At 45.4% G+C, this 21633-nt stretch overlaps 1 protein-coding gene across 1 annotated transcript in view; it reads right to left on the bottom strand.

Moving 5' to 3' along the window:
• DNAH10 (dynein axonemal heavy chain 10) overlaps nt 1–20098 on the bottom strand; it is a 185923-nt gene extending 165825 nt beyond the window's left edge. The window contains exons 1-5 of the mRNA XM_038762289.1: nt 19853–20098; nt 17087–17179; nt 11211–11308; nt 10028–10136; nt 5503–5618 (exon numbers count right to left, since the gene is read on the bottom strand). Coding sequence (XP_038618217.1) covers nt 5503–5618; nt 10028–10136; nt 11211–11308; nt 17087–17179; nt 19853–20087 — 651 coding nt within the window. The 5' untranslated portion in view covers nt 20088–20098. The remainder of the gene's footprint in view (nt 1–5502; nt 5619–10027; nt 10137–11210; nt 11309–17086; nt 17180–19852) is intronic.
• Nucleotides 20099–21633: the final 1535 nt, after the last annotated feature.

Genomic DNA, 21633 nt, shown 5'->3' with positions numbered 1-21633 from the left:
CGCTTGGGAAGTACAAGTTGGCAACATATAGAGACAGTCCCTACCCAACAGTGGGCTCAGGGGCAGCCTAGGGAAATGGCTGGTACATCCCAAAAAAGAGAAGCAGTAGCAGCAGCAGCATCATCAACATCATCTACGGTATTTATTGAGCACTTTCATTCATTCATTCATTTAATCATATTTATTGAGCGCTTACTGTGTGCACAGCACTGTACTAAGCGCTTGGGAAGTACAAGTTGGCAACATATAGAGACAGTCCCTACCCAACAGTGGGCTCAGGGGCAGCCTAGGGAAATGGCTGGTACATCCCAAAAAAGAGAAGCAGTAGCCGCAGCATCATCATCAACATCATCAATGGTATTTATTGAGCACTTTCATTCATTCATTCATTCAATCATATTTATTGAGCGCTTACTGTGTGCACAGCAGTGTACTAAGCGCTTGGGAAGTACAAGTTGGTAACATATAGAGACAGTCCCTATCCAACAGTGGGCTCAGGGGCAGCCTAGGGAAATGGCTGGTACATCCCAAAAAAGAGAAGCAGTAGCCGCAGCATCATCATCAACATCATCAATGGTATTTATTGAGCACTTTCATTCATTCATTCATTCAATCATATTTATTGAGCGCTTACTGTGTGCAGAGCACTGTACTAAGCGCTTGGGAAGTACAAGTTCGCAACATATAGAGACAGTTCCTACCCAACAGTGGGCTCAGGGGCAGCCTAGGGAAATGGCTGGTACATCCCAAAAAAGAGAAGCAGTAGCCGCAGCATCATCACCAACATCATCAATGGTATTTATTGAGTACTTTCATTCATTCATTCATTCAGTCATATTTATTGAGCGCTTACTGTGTGCAGAGCACTGTACTAAGCGCTTGGGAAGTACAAGTTCACAACATATAGACGGTCCCTACCCAACAACGGGCTCACAGTCTAAAGCAGAGAGACAGACAACAGAAAACATGTGGACAAGTGTCAAGTCACTTACTATGAGCAGAGCACTGTACTAAGCGCTCGGGAGATTACAATACGACAGAGTTGGCGGGCACATCCCTGCTCACAACGAGCTTACGTTCTAGAGGAACTCTAACCATGTCTTTTTCAGATGAGCTGCTCAAATAGTTTGAATACTTCCCTGAAGGAAGTCTAATTAAATACTCATATTTACGCTGAACCATGAATCCCAGGTCTCATTCATATCCCGGCTCTGCCACTAGCCAGCTGACAAGTCAAGCAGTGTGGCTCAGTGGAAAGAGCCCAGGCTTTGGAGTCAGAGGTCATGGGTTCAAATCCCGGCTCCGCCAATTGTCAGCTGTGTGACTTCAGGCAAGTCACTTCACTTCTCTGTGCCCCAGTTACCTCATCTGTAAAATGGGGATTAAGACTGTGAGCCCCACGTGGGACAACCTGATCACCTTGTAACCTCCCCAGCATTTAAATAGTGCTTTGCACATAGTAAGCACTTAATAAATGCCATTATTATTACTATTATTATTTGGGATTCAGGGTTCAGATCTCATTTATCTCAAACTTAGAGCACGGGCCTGGGAGTTGGAGGAGCTGGGTTCTAATACCATTCTGCCACATGTCAGAGAAGCAGCGTGGCTCAGTGGAAAGAGCCCGGGCTTGGGAGTCAGAGGTCATGGGTTCGAATCCCAGCTCTGCCACACGTCTGCTGTGTGACCTTGGACAAGTCACTTGACTTCTCTGAGCCTCAGTTCCCTCATCTGTAAAATGGGGATTAAGACTGTGAGCCCCACGTGGGACAACCTGATCACCTTGTATCCCCCCCAGCGCTTAGAACAGTGCTTTGCACATAGTAAGCGCTTAACAAATGCCATTATTACATTATGCCTGCTGTGTGACCTTGGGCCTATCACTTAACTTCTCCTTGTCTCAATTACCTCATCTGTAAAATAGGGATGAAATCCTAATCCCTCCTACTTAGACTGTGAGCCCCATGTAGGGACTGTGTCCAACTTGATAAACTGGTATCTATCCCAGTGTTTAGTACAGTCAATCAATCAATTGTATTTATTGAGCACTTACTGTGTGCAGAGCACTGTACTAAGCACTTGGGAAGTACAAGTTGGCGACATATAGAGACAGTCCCTACCCGACAGTGGGCTCACAGTCTAGAAGGGGGAGACGGAGAACAAAACCAAACATATTAACAAAATAAAATTAATAGAATAGATATGTACAAGTAAAATAAATAAATAGAGTAATAAATATGTACAAACATATATACATATATACAGGTGCTGTGGGGAAGGGAAGGAGGTAAGATGGGGGGATGGAGAGGGGGACGAGGGGGAGAGGAAGGAGGGCGCTCAGTCTGGGAAGTGATTGGCATATACCAAACAGCTCTGCCACTTGTCAGCTGTGTGACTTTGGGCAAGTTGCTTAACTTCTCTGGCTCTCAGTGACCTCATCTGTAAAATGGGGATTAAGACTGTGAGCCCCACGTGGGACAACTTGATTACCTTGTATCTCCCCCCCCCCCCACCCCCCAAGTGCTTAGAACAGCACTTGGCACATAGCGCTTAACATAAGCCATCATCATTATTATTATTATTATTATTATATAGTACATACTTAAGTACCATATTGGTAATAATAATAATTAGGATGAGCTGTCAAGCACAATTCATCTACACATTCTGTTGTCACTGTCAGAGACATAATAATGGCTGCATTAGACCACTGCTGTGACCAAAGAATATTTGCACTTGTTAGGTTGTTTTTAAATATCACTCAAAATCCCCAGAAGTTTCTCTCTTTTCAAATCACTTAAAAAAAAACAGGAGTACAGTTCACAATAATATGAAAGTGGCTGATTTATTCTGATGACTTGACACGCGTCCACATGCTTTGTTTTGTTGTCTGTCTCCCCCTTCTAGACTGTGAGCCCGCTGTTGGGTAGGGACCGTCTCTATATGTTGCCAACTTGGACTTCCCAAGCACCTAGTCCAGTGCTCTGCACACAGTAAGTGCTCAATAAATACGATTGAATGAATGAATGAATGAATCAAGTGATTCGTGAGGCTCAGGGACAGTCAAGAGAAGAACAAGTTCTGAAACGAGCAGCAAAGGAACGGTTTTTTTCCCGACAACCAATTGACTTGCATCTACTTCTAGTCTGTGTTACATTCAGGTGAAAGGGAGCTGTGGAAAGAACATTCCCTAATTATTTGATAGTATTCCATCCAAACTGCATAGCGAAGGCATAGATCATAGCAGAACTGACTGAATCCGTTGTTGGGTAGGGACCATCTCTATATGTTGCCGATTTGTACTTCCCAAGCACTTAATATAGTGCTCTGCACACAGTAAGCGCTCAATAAATATGATTGAATGAATGAATGAATGACTGTACTGACTGACTTGATATTTTGGGGGTGAGCTATATCTGGGTTGTTCCTTGGATATGGTGTAAATTTGCCAGTTCATTCATTCAATCGTATTTATTGAGCGCTTACTGTGTGCAGAGCACTGTACTAAGCGCTTGGGAAGTACAAGTCGGCAACATCTAGAGACGGCCCCTACCCTACAACGGGGTCACAGTCTAGAAGGGCAGATTCAATCGACTCCTTTCCATTTGATGAGCTGATGGGTTTTTTTTCCCCATCCCCAAAACAATTACAATCAATCAATCATCAATCAATCAATCGTATTTATTGAGCGCTTACTGTGTGCAGAGCACTGTACTAAGCGCTTGGGAAGTACAAGTTGGCAACATATAGAGACAGTCCCTACCCAACAGTGGGCTCACAGTCTAAAAGGGGGAGACAGAGAACAAAACCAAACAGACTAACAAAATAAAATAAATAGAATAGATATGTACAAGTAAAATAAATAAATAAATAGAGTAATAAATATGTACAAACATATATACATATATATACAGGTGCTGTGGGGAAGAGAAGGAGGTAAGATTGGGGGGATGGAGAGGGGGACGAGGGGGAGAGGAAGGAAGGGGCTCAGTTACAATGACACAATTTGCAGCAAAAAAGAAATTCCTGAGTGGAATCTGAGTTGAGCATCATTTAAATTAAGGCTTAATCCAATCAGGAAAAAACTTCTCCAAAAAGTCTGTTCTCCAAAGAACCAAACAGAACATGTGGACAGGTGTCAAGTCATCAGAATAAATACAAATAAAGCTAGATGCACATCATTAACAAAATAAATAGAATAGTAAATAGGTACAAGCAAAATAAATAGAGTAATAAATCCGTACAAACATCTATACAGGTGCTGTGGGGAGGGGAATGAGGGAGGGCGGGGTTATGCATTATGCCGGTTATGCATTGCCTGGTGGTTTGGGGGCTTTATTATTCATTTAATCGTATTTATTGAGCACTTACAGTGTGTTGCACTGTACTGTGGGGATGAAGACTGTGAGCCCCCCATGGGACAACCTGATCACCTTGTAACCTCCCTAACGCTTAGAACAGTGCTTTGCACATAGTAAGCACTTAATAAATGCATTATTATTATTATTATTGCTAATGTACTGTATTTATATGCCTGAATGTCGGGGGAGGCTTCGTTGAACCATCGGGGCTCAAACAGCATGACGTGAACATCAAAACAGCCGGTCAAGGGTGAGCATCCGGCACTCAACATGAGACAGTTCTCCCTGGGGTTATAAACAAGAAGGAAGCACCAGCAGGCTAAAAGAAGCACAGCTAATAATGATAATAATAATAATAATGGTATCTGTTAAGCGCTTATTATGTGCAAAGCACTGTTCTAAGCGCTGGGGGGATACAAAGCGATCAAGTTGTCCCACGCGGGGGGCTCACAATCTTAATCCCCATTTTACAGATGAGGTAACAGGCCCAGAGAAGTGAAGTGACTTCCCCAAAGTCACCCAGTTGACAATTGGCGGAGCTGGAATTTGAACCCATGACCTCTGACTCCAAAGCCCGGGCTCTTTCCACTGAGCCACACCGCTTCTCCAGCTAGAAAGAAGGCTGTGCTGAACAGACAACCAACCGGAAGATACTACGGGAAACAAGGAGCAGTGAACATCATCACAGTCACCAAAATAGAGAAGCCTCTGATTACACACATATATCTCCATCATCATCATCATCATCATCAATCGTATTTATTGAGCACTTACTATGTGCAGAGCACTGTACTAAGCGCTAGGGAAGTACAAATTGGCAACATATAGAGACAGTCCCTACCCAACAGTGGGCTCACAGTCTAAAAGGGGGAAACAGAGAACAAAACCAAACATACTAACAAAATAAAATAAATAGAATAGATATGTACAAATAAAATAAATAAATAGAGTAATAAATACGTACAAACATATATACATGTATACAGGTGCTGTGGGGAAGGGAAGGAGGTAAGATGGGGGGGATGGATGGGGGGGATCTCCATGAACATGTACATACACAAAGATGGCGTGTTTATAATGAAAATGCCCACAGAAGAGTGACAGAAAATTTTGGTCAACAAAAGCTCTTTTTTTCTTTTACCTGAGAGAAAACATCCTTAAGCATCTGTAGAATGTGACCATTTAAAATCCCATACTCCAGCTTTTCCGGCATGAATTCCATGGCTTCGCTCATGTCATTAGGCTCGCTGATTGTTTCTGAACAGAAACGAAGAAGACCGTGATAACAGTGAAGCAGTGTGGGCTGGCGGAAAGAGCACAGGCTGAGAGTCACAGGTTCGAATCCCGGCTCTGCCACATCTCCGCTGTGTGACCTTGGGCAAATCACTTGACTTCTCCGTACCTCAGTTACCTCGGCTGTAAAATGGGGATTAACTTCGCGAGCTCCATGTGGGACGTGGACTGCGTCTAACCCAATTATCTTGTACCTACCCCAACGGACAGTACAGTAGGGGAAGCAGCGTGGCTCAGTGGAAAGAGCCCGGGCTTGGGAGGCCAAGGTCATGGGTTCTAATCCTGGCTCCACCACTTGTCGGCTGTGTGACACTGGGCAAGCCACTTCGCTTCTCTGGGCCTCAGTTCCCTCATTTGGAAAATGGGGATTAAGACTGTGAGCCCCACATGGGACAACTGGATTAACTTGTAAACTTCCCAGAGCTTAGAACGGTGCTTTGCACATAGTAAGTGCTTAATAAATGTCATTATTATTATTATTACTAATAATAATAATAATAGTACTTGTTAGGTGTTTACTACGTGTCAAACACTGTTCTAAATCCCTGTCCCTCATGCGGCTCACCGTCTTAATCTCGATTTTACAGATGAAGTCACTGAGGCACAGAGAAGTGAAGTGACTTGACCAAGGTTACACATAAGACAAATGGCGCAGCAGGGATTAGAACCCAGGTTCTTCTGATTCCCAGTCCTGTGCTCTATATAACCTTGGATCCCCCCAGTGCTTAGAACAGTGCTTTGCACATAGTAAGCGCTTAATACCATTATTATTATTATTATTACAGTGCCTGGCATGTAATAAGCACTTACTGCGAGCCTCACATGGGACTGTGTCCCACCTGATTTGCAGGTATCCACCCCAGCTACAGTGCCTAGCACTTAGTAAGCGCTTAACAAATACCATCACTACGATTATTATTGTTATTATTATGATGAAAAAAATAGTATTTGTCCTGGCACTGTCATAACCGGATTGGACTAAGGCCCTACTGAGAGCTCACCTCCTCCAGGAGGCCTTCCCAGACTGAGCCCCTTCCTTCCTCTCCCCCTCATCCCCCTCTCCATTCTCCCCGCCTTACCTCCTTCCTTTCCCCACAGCACCTGTATATATGTATATATGTTTGTACATATTTATTACTCTTTTTATTTATTTATTTATTTTGCTTGTGCATATCTATTCTATTTATTTTATTTTGTTAGTATGTTTGGTTTTGTTCTCTGTCTCCCCCTTTTAGACTGTGAGCCCACTGTTGGGTAGGGACTGTCTCTATATGTTGCCAACTTGTACTTCCCAAGTGCTTAGTACAGTGCTCTGCACACAGTAAGCGCTCAATAAATACGATTGATTGATTGATAATAAGCACTTACTGTGAGCCGCACATGGGACTGTGTCCCACCTGATTTGCATGTGTCCACCCCAGCTACACTGCCTAGCACATAGTAAGTGCTTAACAAATACCAACACTATGATTATTATTGTTGTTATTATTATGATCATCATCATCAATCGTATTTATTGAGCGCTTACTATGTGCAGAGCACTGTACTAAGCGCTTGGGAAGTACAAATTGGCAACATATAGAGACAGTCCCTACCCAACAGTGGGCTCACAGTCTAAAAGGGGAAGACAGAGAACAAAACCAAACATACTAACAAAATAAAATAAATAGAATAGATATGTACAAGTAAAATAAATAAATAAATAAATATATGATGAAAAAAATTGTATTTGTCCTGGCACTGTCATAATCGGATTGGGCACAATCCATGTCCGACATGGAGCTCACGACGTTACAGCTACCTGATGGAGACGTTTCTTCTTTACTAACCCATTTGCTAGGAATGTTAAAGTGAGGGTATTAATGTAAAATAAAGATTCCTGGTTTAAGAGCCTTTCTAGGACCCGGGGGCAGTGGCAGCCAGTCACAGCAGGAGGAACGGCAGGAAAAATGGCTGGAGAGACGGGTCCATGAGGGTGAAGGAAGGACAGGCAGAAGGGAAGCCTGGCTCTGCTAGTCTTTTCCAATCTGGATCCTCCCAGTTGCATCTCTCCCTCTCTCCAGCCCAGCAGGGAATTGGGGAGATGGTTCCTCATTCATTCATTCATTCAATCATATTTATTGAGCACTTACTGTGTGCAGAGCACTGTACTAAGCGCTTGGGAACTACAAGTCGGCAACATATAGAGACGGTCCCTACCCAACAACAGGCTCACAGTCTAGAAGGGGGAGACAGACAACAAATCATGTGGACAGGTGTCAAGTCATCAGAACAAAAAGAATTAAAGCTAAATGTGCATCAGAGGCAGGTGTCTCTGATCAGCACCGTCCTCAAATCATTAATATTCATTCATTCATTCAATCGTATTTATTGAGCGCTTACTGTGTGCACAGCACTGGACTAAGCGCTTGGGAAATACAAGTTGGCAACACATAGGGACAGTCCCTACCCGACAGCGGGCTCACAGTCTAATATAGTAGTTACGGCTGAACTTCTCTTCTTAAACTAATCGTTCACAAACAAAACCTTGACTTTCAGCATGGGGATGATCCAGACAGTTCATTCATTCATTCAATCCTATTTATTGAGCACTTATTGTGTGCAGAACACTGTACTAAGCGCTTGGGAAGTACAAGTTGGCAACATATAGAGACGGTCCCTACCCAACAACAGGCTCACAGTCTAGAAGGGGGAGACAGACAACAAAACATGTGGACAGGTGTCAAGTCGTCAGAACAAAAAGAATTAAAGCTAAATGTGCATCAGAGGCAGGTGTCTCTGATCACCACCGTCCTCAAATCATTAATATAGTAGTTACGGCTGAACTTTTCTTCTTAAACTAATCATTCACAAACAAAACCTTGACTTTCAGCATGGGGATGATCCAGACAGTTCATTCATTCATTCAATCCTATTTATTGAGCGCTTACTGTGTGCAGAGCACTGGACTAAGCGCTTGGGAAGTACAATCAATCAATCAATCGTATTTATTGAGCGCTTACTGTGTGCAGAGCACTGGACTAAGCGCTTGGGAAGTACAAGCTGGCAACATCTAGAGACGGTCCCTACCCGACAGCGGGCTCACAGTCTGAAAATAAGTACAGGCCTCAATTCTCAGCTGAGTATAAAAAAGAGTACCCATTTGATTAAATGATCCAGATATTTGAAATAAATATCTAATAAATAAATTATTTTAAAAATGAAATAAAAATGAAATAAATAAATAAATATTGAATTCTGGGGGCCTTAATGATCTTGCTTAGACCCAACTTTAGCGCTGCTCATTAGCTACCAAAGCGGGAGAGAGGAGTTTTAAACTGTGCCAAGTAGCAGGCTCCAACTGACCATAAAGGAGGGGAGAAATTTAGGATACAAAAATAATCATTTTTAGATGGTCAAAATGCTCTGATGGAGCATTTTAACTTTTATCAATAATTCACTATCAAAACAACAGAGAAGCAGCGTGGCTCAGTGGAAACAGCCCGGGCTTGGGAGTCGGAGGTCGTGGGTTCTAATCCCGGCTCCGCCACTTGTCAGCTGTGTGACTTTGGGCAAATCACTTCACTTCTCTGGGCCTCAGTTCCCTCATCTGTAAAATGGGGATTAAGACTGTGAGCCCCCAGTGGGACAACCTGATCACCTTGTATCCCCCCCCCAGTGCTTAGATCAGTGCTTTGCTCATAGTAAGCGCTTAATAAATGCCATTAAAAAAAATATTAAAAAATGGGGATGAAGACTGTGAGTGGGACAACCTGATTACCTTTTATCTACCCCAGTGCTTAGAACAGTGCTTGGCACATAGTAAGCGCTTAACAAATATTATTATTATTATTATTATTATTATTTGAGGTTTATTTTTTAAAAGGATATCAGGGGATAGATTTAACACCAAGACTTGGGTTAAAGGTTCGAGTGAAGTCTTGTAGGGGCCTTAGTTTCTCTATCCTGGGACAACCTGATCACCTTGTAACCTCCCCAGCGCTTAGAACAGTGCTTTGCACATACTAAGCGCTAAATAAATGCCATTATTATTATTATTATTATCCCAGAAGCTCCCCCGTGCCGTGGCAATGATGAAGTGGATAGGAACCCAGTGCAGGGAGGGTAAGTTAACTGGAAAGCGATGACAGGAGGAGGAGGAAGAGGAGGAGTTATAAACAGAAGTTAATCCTGACCTAGAATAACGTGATTATCGTAATAATCGTTAATAATTATTAACGTAATCAGCCTGACGTGGATCTTTACTGCACCCAATTCAATGCTATGTATCAAACGCCACCTCAAATGACAAATATAACGTTCTCAATTTTGGTGCATTTAAACCGTTCAGCGAAACTTCCCTCCCCCTCCCACACCTCATAAGTACAGCATACCTTTTGTATTCCTGAGGAAGAACACTAAGTTTTTGTTTAGGTAATCTTCAGGAAAAGAATCACAAGTCACATGAAGATACAGTTTTTCAACTACCTGCTTGATGATTTTCTGAAACATAGGAAGCAAAAGTGTTAATGACGGGAAGGATGGGTTACATTCCTCAACAGGGGTAGGACAGATTCAATCGACTCCTTTCCATTTGATGAGCTGATGGGCTCTTTTTTTTTCCCCCATCCCCAAAACAATTACAAGGACACAATTTGCAGCAAAAAAAGAAATTCCTGAGTGGAATCTGAGTTGAGCATCATTTAAATTAAGGCTTAATCCAATCAGAAAAAAACTTCTCCAGAATTATGATGGCAAAAATAAATGGAAATTCTCCTCTTGGTGAAGTGAAACAAGGATAGAAGTATTGGGATTAAGAAACCTACGGGATCAGATTTTTTAAATTAGTATTGATTAATGCCACTGAGATGCCCACTGAAAATGGCTTCATGTTTTTACACTACATCGCATGGGTGTGCGTAGATTTTTATGGCTTCATTTATATTTCTAATTCCAAGATCACCACACAGTTGAAACGGAGATATCTGGCTCAGTGGAAAGAGCCCGGGCTTTGGAGTCAGAGGTCATGGGTTCGAATCTCGGCTCTGCCACATGTCTGCTGTGTGATAATAATAATAATAATAATAATAATAATAATAATAATAATAATAATGGCATTTATTAAGCACTTACTATGTGCAAAGCACTGTTCTAAGCGCTGGGGAGTTTACAAGGTGATCAGGTTGTCCCATGGGGGGCTTACAGTCTTAATCCCCATTTTACAGATGAGGGAACTGAGGCCCAGAGAAGTGAAGTGACTTGCCCAAAGTCACCCAGCTGACAATTGGCGGAGCCGGGATTTGAACCCGTGAAATCTGACTCCAAAGCCCGGGCTCTTTCCAGTGATCTTGGGCAAGTCACTTAACTTCTCTGAGCCTCAGTTCCCTCATCTGTAAAATGGGGATGAAGACTGTGAGCCCCCCGTGGGACAACCTGATCACCTTGTATCTCCCCCCACTGCTTAGAACAGTGCTTTGCACATAGTAAGCACTTAACAAATGCCATTATTATTATTATTATATCTAATTTATCTTTACCCATTCTGAAGGAAATAGAGTGAAAATGCCAGGTACCTACCTTGATTGGTATTTTTTCTACGCTTTCGTTGACAAATTCTTCCATATTTGACCCTACGGACAGCAGAACCGATCCACCTCGTACTGATGAATTCCTGCCTGAAAAATAACTTTTAAGGTAAAAAATCTGGTAATTGCGATCACAACGATATTAGAAATAAACTTTTCCTATTAGATACATCCAGAAACTTCAATCGTATGGAATTCATAACCAGCTATTCTAGAAGTACAGAATCAGGGTCTCCCCGCCTCTATACGGTGAGCTCATTGTGGGCAGGGATTGTCTCTCTTTATTATTGTATTGTACTTTCCCAAGTGCTTAGTACAGTGCTCGGCACACAGTAAGGGCTCAATAGATACGACTGAATCATCATCATCATCAATCGTATTTATTGAGCGCTTACTATGTGCAGCGCACTGTACTAAGCGCTTGGGAAGTACAAATTGGCAACATATAGAGACAGTCCCTACCCAACAGTGGGCTCACAGTCTAAAAAATGAACTGAATGAAGGAGTAAAGCTTTCCTTCAGTTTTATGTTTCAATAATAACCTATGGTACAGCGCTTAGAACAGTGCTCAGCACTTAGAACAGTGCTTTACACATAGTAAGCGCTTAACAAATGCTATTATTATTATTATTACTATTATTATTATTATTATTATTACAGACAGCCAACCTTTAAAAGGTGAGTGAGCCAACCCTTGCTATACTCCTGCTAAGCTTTCTGTCATTTTCCTTTAAATAATAATAATAAGAAGAATAAGGGCATTTATTAAGCGCTTACTATGTGCAGAGCACTGTTCTAAGCGCTGGATGGAATACAGGGAGATCAAGTCGTGTCCCACGTGGGGCTCACAGTCTTAAACCCCCATTCTACAGATGAGGTAACTGAGGCTCAGAAAAGTTAAGTGATTTGCCCAAGGTCACACAGCAGACATGTGGTGGAGTCGGCATTCGAACCCATGACCTCTGACTCCAAAGCCCGGGCTCTTTCCACTGAGCCACGCTGCTTCTCGTTAGCCACGCGGCTTCTCATTAATATAGTATATATTATACTATACTAAGCACTATAACCCAAGCACTTACTACAGTGCTCTACCCACAGTAGGCACTCAATAAATATCACTGATTGAATGACCCATGGCCTCCTGGTTACTTGTTTGGTGGGGAGCGTTGACCAAGTATTCAGCTCCCTTCTTTAAGAACAGACTGTAAGCTCTGCCTTCTTAGGTATTATTTAAAAAACAAATGGAGATCATCATCATCATCATCAGTCGTATTTATTGAGCGCTTACTATGTGCAGAGCACTGTACTAAGCGCTTGGGAAGTACAAATTGGCAACATCTAGAGTCAGTCCCTACCCAACAGTGGGCTCACAGTCTAAAAGGGGGAGAATAAATAATATTATAATATTATAAATAATATTTATGTATTAATAAATAATATATAAATAAATAACATTATGAATAATAATAATAATAATAATAGATCGATCTTTACGGTTCTTTCCTGATGAATCACAGGGTGATTTTTTTTCACATTCACACTCAAGTGTATTATTGTCTTTGTAAACCACAATAAAGGAATGCATGTCATTTCCTAATAATAATAATGATGATGGCATTTGTTAAGCGCTTACTCTGTCCTAAGCGCTGGGGGGAATACCAGGGGATCAGGTTGTCCCACGGGGGACTCACGCTCTTCATCCCCATTTTCCAGATGAGGGAATTGAGGCTCAGGGAAGTGAAGTGACTTGCCCAAGGTCACACAGCAGACAGGTGGCGGGGCCGGGATTCGAACCCATGACCTCTGACTCCCAAGCCCGGGCTCTTTCCACTGAGCCACGCTGCTTCTCTAAGTCACTCTTGTTTTTACAGTGATCTGATCATAAATGATTTTTTTTAATTTTTTTTAATGGCATTTATTAAGCGCTTACTATGTGCAAAGCGCTGATCTAAGCGCTGGCGGGGAATACAAGGTGATCAGGTTGTCCCACGGGGGGCTCACAGTCTTAATCCCCATTTTCCAGATGAGGTAACTGAGGCCCGGAGAAGTGAAGTGACTTGCCCAAAGTCACACAGCTGCCAACTGGCGGGGCCGGGATTTGAACCCATGACCTCCGACTCCAAAGCCCGGGCTCTTTCCACTGAGCCACGCTGCTTCTCTAAATTTTTCTAGTTCGGGGAGTAAGGAAGTAGAAGTGATGGTGGCTACGTTATTTAATTGACTTTATTCACATTAACATCTGTCTCTAGACCGTAAGCTCATTGTGGGCAGAGAACGTGTCTGCTCATTCTGTTGTGCTGAACTCCCCCAGGCGCTTCATACAGCGGTCTGCATATAGTAAGCACTCAATAAATACCACTGATCGACTGACCTAAAACAACTAAACAACTAAACAACTAAAACAACTATGTACCTAAAACAACTGCCTCGGTTTCTCCGGCTCTGGCCTAGTCCTGCACCCCACAAGAAGGTTTGATCAGCAGCGCGGCTCAGTGGAAAGAGCACAGGCTTGGGAGGCGGAGGTCGTGGGTTCTAATCCCGGCTCCGCCACTCGTCAGCTGTGTGACTTTGGGCAAGTCGCTTCACTTCTCTGGGCCTCAGTCACCTCATCTGGAAAATGGGGATTGAGTGTGTGAGCCCCACATGGGACAACTTGATTACCTTGTATCTACCCCTGCACTTAGAACAGTGCTCTGCACATGGTAAGCGCTTAATAAATACCATCATTATTATTATTAAGTCACTTAACTTCTCTGTGCCTCAGTTACCTCGTCTGTAAAAGGGGGATGAAGACTGTGAGCCCCGCGTGGGACAACCTGATTACCCTGTATCTACCCCAGCGCTTAGAACAGTTCTTTGCGCATAGTAAGCGCTTAATAAATACCATCATTATTATTATTAGGTCACAACTTCTCTGTGCCTCAGTTACCTCGTCTGTAATAGGGGGATGAAGACTGTGAGCCCCGCGTGGGACAACCTGATTACCTTGTATCTACCCCAGCGCTTAGAACAGTGCTTTGCACATAGTAAGCGCTTAATAAATACCATCATTATTATTATTAGGTCACAACTTCTCTGTGCCTCAGTTACCTCATCTGTAAAAGGGGGATGAAGACTGTGAGCCCCACGTGGGACAACTTGATTACCTTGTATCTACCCCAGTGCTTAGAACAGTGCTTTGCACATAGTAAGTGCTTAATAAATACCATCATTATTATTATTAAGTCACAAGTTCTCTGTGCCTCAGTTACCTCATCTGTAAAAGGGGATGAAGACTGTGAGCCCCGCGTGGGACAACCTGATTACCTTGTATCTACCCCTGCGCTTAGAACAGTGCTTTGCACATAGTAAGCGCTTAATAAATACCATCATTATTATTATTAAGTCACTTCACTTCTCTGTGCCTCAGTTACCTCATCTGTAAAAGGGGGATGAAGACTGTGAGCCCCACGTGGGACAACCTGATCACCTTCTAGACTGTGAGCCCACTGTTGGGTAGGGACCGTCTCTATATGTTGCCAACTTGTACTTCCCAAGCGCTTAGTACAGTGCTCTGCACAAAGCACTCAATAAATACAACTGATTGATTGTATTTACCCCAGTGCTCAGAACAGTGCTTTGCACATAGTAAGCACTTAATAAATACTATCATTATTATTATTAAGTCACAACTTCTCTGTGCCTCAGTTACCTCGTCTGTAATAGGGGGATGAAGACTGTGAGCCCCGCGTGGGGCAACCTGATTACCTTGTATCTACCCCAGTGCTTAGAACAGTGCTTTGCACATAGTAAGCGCTTAATAGATACCATCATTATTATTAAGTCACTTAACTTCTCTGTGCCTCAGTTACCTCATCTGTAATAGGGGGATGAAGACTGTGAGCCCCACGTGGGGCAACCTGATTACCTTGTATCTACCCCAGCGCTTAGAACAGTGCTTTGCACATAGTAAGCACTTAATAAATACCATCACTATTATTATTGTCACAACTTCTCTGTGCCTCAGTTACCTCATCTGTAAAAGGGGGATGAAGACTGTGAGCCCCATGTGGGACAACCTGATTACCTTGTATCTACCCCAGCGCTTAGAACAGTGCTTTGCACATAGTAAGCGTTTAATAAATACCATCATTATTATTATTAAGTCACTTAACTTCTCTGAGCCTCAGTTACCTCATCTGTAAAAGGGGGATGAAGACTGCAAGCCCCGCGTGGGACAACCTGATTACCTTGTATCTACCCCAGTGCTTAGAACAGTTCTTAAGCACATAGTAAGTGCTTTACAAATACCATCATCATCATCATTATCATTCTTAGCACTTAGTACAGTGCTCTGCACACAGTAAGCGCTCAATAAATACGAGTGATTGATTGATTATGTATATACCTCTAATTCTACTCATTTATTTTGATAGTATTGCCGCCCGTCTACTTGTTTTATTTTGTTGTCTGTCTCCTCCTTCTAGACTGTGAGCCCGTTGTTGGGTAGGGATTGTCTCTGTTGCCGAATTGTACTTCCCAAGCGCTTAGTACAGTGCCCTGCACACAGTAAGCGCTCAATAAATACGATTGAATGATTGATTATGTATATATCTCTAATTCTATTCATTTATTTTGATAGTATTGCCGCCCGTCTACTTGTTTTATTTTGTTGTCTGTCTCCTCCTTCTAGACTGTGAGCCCGTTGTTGGGTAGGGATTGTCTCTGTTGCCAAATTGTACTTCCCAAGCGCTTAGTACAGTGCCCTGCACACAGTAAGCGCTCAATAAATACGATTGAATGAATTATTATTATAAAGTCCATCAAAGCTAAACGGCTTTGTTACAAAGGCTAAGGGTAAGCCTGTTTATAAATCTGAATGGACCCAAGCCTCACCACGCAGAGGAATCAATCAATCGTATTTATTGAGTGCTTACTGTGTGCAGAGCACTGTACTGAGTGCTTGGGAAGCCCAAGTTGGCAACATATAGAGACGGTCCCTACCCAACAGTGGGCTCACAGTCTAGAAGGGGGAGACCGACAATAAAACAAAACATCATCATCATCATCAATCGTATTTATTGAGCGCTTACGGTGTGCAGAGCACTGTACTACGCGCTTGGGAAGTACAAGTACAAATTCCTCCAATTCCAACCAGAGAATATATTAACAGAATAAAATAAATAGAATAGGTACAAGTAAAATAAATAGAGTAATAAATCCGTAGAAACACATATACATATATACAGGTGCTGTGGGGAAGGGAAGGAGGTGATCATCATCATCATCAATCGTATTTATTGAACGCTTACTATGTGCAGAGCACTGTACTAAGCGCTTGGGAAGTACAAATTGGCAACATATAGAGACAGTCCCTACCCAACAGTGGGTAATGAGGGGGGATGGAGAGGGGGTGGAGGGGGAGAGGAAGGAAGGGGGTCAGAATAAAATAAATAGAATAGATATGTACAAGTCAAATAAATAAATAGAGTAATAAATCCGTACAAACATATATACATATATACAGGTGCTGTGGGGAAGGGAAGGAGGTAATGTGGGGGTGATGGAGTGGGGGTGGAGGGGGAGAGGAAGGAAGGGGGTCAGAATAAAATAAATAGAATAGATATGTACAAGTCAAATAAATAAATAGAGTAATAAATCCGTACAAACATATATACATATATACAGGTGCTGTGGGGAAGGGAAGGAGGTAATGTGGGGGTGATGGAGTGGGGGTGGAGGGGGAGAGGAAGGAAGGGGGTCAGAATAAAATAAATAGAATAGATATGTACAAGTCAAATAAATAAATAAATAGAGTAATAAAGTAATAAATAGAAGAAGCGCTCTCAGAGAGCAGTGCTGTCCTAATTGTCACCATACACACCACACCTGTAGTCCTTTCCGGGGTCCCGATTTTACTGAATGAACGGCTGCTTGTGTTTTCCTCGGCTTCATCTTCAGATGAGAGCGATACCTCGATTTCTTCAGGAGGGAAAGAGAAAGATGGGAACTTCGGCATGGAAAGCATTTCGTCCATAAGAGAAATAAAATATAGGTTTCCAAGTTGGCAACTGTTACTCCTGATAGGACCCACACACACCCTCTCGCCAACCCCCCCCATTCATGGGTGAACCCAAAGGACCCTGGCAAACAGAGAGATTGTTTTCAGGAAGGCAGCACAGCATAGAGGGAAGCAGCACGGCTTAGTGGTTAGAGTGAAGGCCTGGGGGTCAGAAGGTCATGGGTTCTAATTCCGGCTCTGCCACTTAATAATAATAATGGTGGCATTTGTCGATAATAATAATAATGGCATTTATTAAGCGCTTACTATGTGCAAAGCACTGTTCTAAGCGCTAGGGAGGTTACAAGGTGATCAGGTTGTCCCACGGGGGGCTCACAGTCTTCATCCCCATTTAGCAATGAGGGAACTGAAGCCCAGAGAAGTGAAGGGACTTGCCCAAAGTCACACAGCTGGCAATTAGCAGAGTCGGGATTTCTGTTTTCAGAGAGCTCTCCTCCTCTGAGAGCTCACCTCCTCCAGGAGGCCTTCCCAAACTGAGCCCCCTCCTTCCTCTCTCCCTCCTCCCCCTCTCCATCCCCCCACCTTACCTCCTTCCCTTCCCCGCAGCACCTGTATAGATGTATATATGTTTGTACGTATTTATTACTCTATTTATTTATTTTACTTGTACATATCTATTCTATTTATTTTATTTTGATAATATGTTTTATTTTGTTCTCTGTCTCCCCCTTCTAGACTGTGAGCCCACTGTTGGGTAGGGACCGTCTCTACATGTTGCCAACTTGTACTTCCCAAGCGCTTAGTACAGTGGTCTGCACACAGTAAGCGCTCAATAAATACGATTGGTTGATTACCTCCTTCCCTTCCCCACAGCACCTGTATATATGTATATATGTTTGTACGGATTCATTACTCTATTTATTTATTTATTTATTTTACTTGTACATATCTATTCTATTTATTTTATTTTGATAATATGTTTTATTTTGTTCTCTGTCTCCCCCTTCTAGACTGTGAGCCCACTGTTGGGTAGGGACCGTCTCTAGATGTTGCCAACTTGTACTTCCCAAGCGCTTAGTACAGTGCTCTGCACACAGTAAGCGCTCAATGAATGAATGAATGAATGAATGAATCCCGGCTCCACCAATTGTCTGCTGCGTGACTTTGGGCAAGTCACTTCACTTCTCTGTGCCTCAGTTCCCTCATCTGGAAAATGGGGATGAAGACTGTGAGCCCCACGGGGGACCACCTGATCACCTTGTCACCTCCCCAGCGCTTAGAACGGTGCTTCGCACATAGTAAGCGCTTAATAAATGCCATCATTAATTAATGAATGGATGGACGAATGAATGAATTGAAGGCCCCTTCTAGCCTAGGAGTCCCTTGTTGGGCAGGGATGGTCGCTCTCCGTGGCCGGATTGTCCTTTCCGAGCGCTTAGCACAACTAGCTCTCTTCCTCCCTTCAAGGCCCTACTAAGAGCTCACCTCCTCCAGGAGGCCTTCCTACACTGAGTCCCTTCCTTCCTCTCCCCCTCGTCCGCCTCTCCATCCCCCCAATCTTACCTCCTTCCCTTCCCCACAGCACCTGTATATATGTTTGTACAGATTTATTACTCTATTTATCTTGTACCTATCTATTCTATTGGTTTTATTTTGTTAGTATATTTGGTTTTGTTCTCCGTCTCCCCCTTCTAGACTGTGAGCCCGCTTTGGGGTAGGGACCGTCTCTATATGATGCCAACTTGGACTTCCCAAGCTCTTAGTCCAGCGCTCTGCACACAGCAAGCGCTCAATAAATACGATTGATTGATTGATTCTCTGGGCCTCAGTTCCCTCATCTGTGAAATGGGGATGAGGACTGTGCGCCCCCCATGAGCCAACCTGATCACCTGGTAACCTCCCCAGCGCTTAGGGCAGTGCTCTGCACATAGTAAGCGCTTAATAAACGCTATTATCACTGTTATTATTACTCAATAGATACGATTGACTGATGATTGATTCTCTGGGCCTCAGTTCCCTCATCTGTGAAATGGGGATGAGGACTGTGCGCCCCCCATGAGCCAACCTGATCACCTGGTAACCTCCCCAGCGCTTAGGGCAGTGCTCTGCACATAGTAAGCGCTTAATAAACGCTATTATCACTGTTATTATTACTCAATAGATACGATTGACTGATGATTGATTCTCTGGGCCTCAGTTCCCTCATCTGTGAAATGGGGATGAGGACTGTGCGCCCCCCATGAGCCAACCTGATCACCTGGTAACCTCCCCAGCGCTTAGGGCAGTGCTCTGCTCATAGTAAGCGCTTAACAAACGCTATTATCACTGTTATTATTACTCAATAGATACGATTGACTGATGATTGATGCTCTGGGCCTCAGTTCCCTCATCTGTGAAATGGGGATGAGGACTGTGCGCCCCCCACGAGCCAACCTGATCACCTGGTAACCTCCCCAGCGCTTAGGGCAGTGCTCCGCTCATAGTAAGCGCTTAACAAACGCTATTATCACTGTTATTATTCCTCAATAAATACGATTGATGGATGGATTGCCCCGCAGACGGGAGGCGCTCGATCAATGCGATTGGCCGCGGGATGGAGGGCTGGAGGGGGTGACGGGTGCGGGGCCGCTCACCGATCTCCAGTTCCACCTCCTCCAGGGCGGTGGAGCGGTAGAAGAAGAGGGCGGCGGCGGCGGCGGCGGCGCCGTCCTCCTCCTGGCTGCTCCTGTTGAGGAAGCGGAGGATGAGGTCCTCCGCCTCGCCGTCGCCCCGGTTGAGCAGCTCGTCGAAGGCGGCGGGGTCGGAGAGCCCCAGGGCGCCGTACAGCCGGTCCCGCACCCATTCCACCCGCACGTCGTCCAGCACCATCGCCCAGCGGGGACCGGGGACCGGGGACCGGGGACCGGGGACCGGGGAGCGGGGACCGGGGAGCGGGGACCGGGGCCTCGGACGCCTCCCGCCCCGCGAACCGAGCGGCCCCAGCGACCGCCCTGGCAACCGCCGGCTCGGGACCCGCCCCGCCCCGCCCCTCCCTAGCAACCGGGGGACCCGCCCCTCCCTAGCAACCAGAGGACCCCGCCCCTCCCTAGCAACCGGGGGACGCTCCCCTCCCTAGCAACCGGAGGACCCGCCCCTCCCTAGCAACCAGAGGACCCGCCCCTCCGTAACAGCCACCGGCCCCTCCCCTCCCTAGCAACCGGGGGACTCTCCCCTCCCTAGCAACCGGGGGACCCGCCCCTCCCGAACAACCACCGGCCCCGCCCTTCCCTAGCGGCCAGCGGCCCCTCCCCTCCCCTCCCTAGCAACCGGGGGACTCTCCCCTCCCTAGCAACCAGAGGACCCGCCCCTCCCTAGCAGCCAGCGGCCCCGCCCCTCCCTAGCAACCGGGGGACGCTCCCCTCCCTAGCAACCAGAGGACCCGCCCCTCCCTAACAACCACCGGCCCCGCCCCTCCCTAGCAACCGGGGGACTCTCCCCTCCCTAGCAACCGGGGGACACTCCCCTCCCTAGCAACCAGAGGACCCGCCCCTCCCTAGCAACCAGAGGACCCGCCCCTCCCTAGCAACCAGCGGCCCCTCCCCTCCCTAGCAACCGGGGGACTCTCCCCTCCCTAGCAACCAGAGGACCCGCCCCTCCCTAACAGCCACCGGCCCCGCCCCTCCCTAGCTGCCAGCGGCCCCTCCCCTCCCTAGCAACCAGCTCCCTAGCAACCGGGGGACTCTCCCCTCCCTAGTAACCGGGGGACCCGCCCCTCCCTAGCAACCAGCTCCCTAGCAACCGGGGGACTCTCCCCTTCCTTGCAACCAGAGGACCCGCCCCTCCCTAGCAACCAGCGGCCCCTCCCCTCCCTAGCAACCGGGGGAATCTCCCCTCCCTAGCAACCGGGGAAGCTGCTTATGAGAAGCAGCGTGGCTCAGTGGAAAGAGCGAGGGCTTGGGTGTCAGAGGTCATGGGTTCAAATCCTGGCTCTGCTGCTTGTCAGCTGTGTGACTTTGGGCAAGTCACTTCACTTCTCTGGGCCTCAGTTACCTCATCTGTAAAATGGGGATTAAGACTGTGAGCCCCACGAGGGACAAGCTGATCACCTTGTAGCCTCCCCAGCACTTAGAACAGTGCTTTGCACATAGTAAGTGCTTAACAAATGCCGCTATTAACCGGGGGACTCTCCCCTCCCTAGCAACCAGAGGACCCGCCCCTCCCTAACGAGCGGCCCCTCCCCTCCCTAGCAACCAGCGGCCCCGCCCCTCCCTAGCAACCGGGGGACTCTCCCCTCCCTAGCAAAAAGAGGACCCGCCCCTCCCTAACAACCAGCGGCCCCGCCCCTCCCTAACAACCAGCGGCCCCTCCCCTCCCTAGCAACCATTGGCCCCTCCCCTCCCTAGCAACCATTGGCCCCTCCCCTCCAACCAGCGGC

The sequence above is a fragment of the Tachyglossus aculeatus genome, chromosome 21 (genome assembly GCF_015852505.1).
Source record: "Tachyglossus aculeatus isolate mTacAcu1 chromosome 21, mTacAcu1.pri, whole genome shotgun sequence".
Lineage (NCBI taxonomy): Eukaryota > Metazoa > Chordata > Mammalia > Monotremata > Tachyglossidae > Tachyglossus > Tachyglossus aculeatus.
Note: the sequence above shows the minus strand (reverse complement) of the source record. Positions and strands in the feature narration are given on the sequence as shown.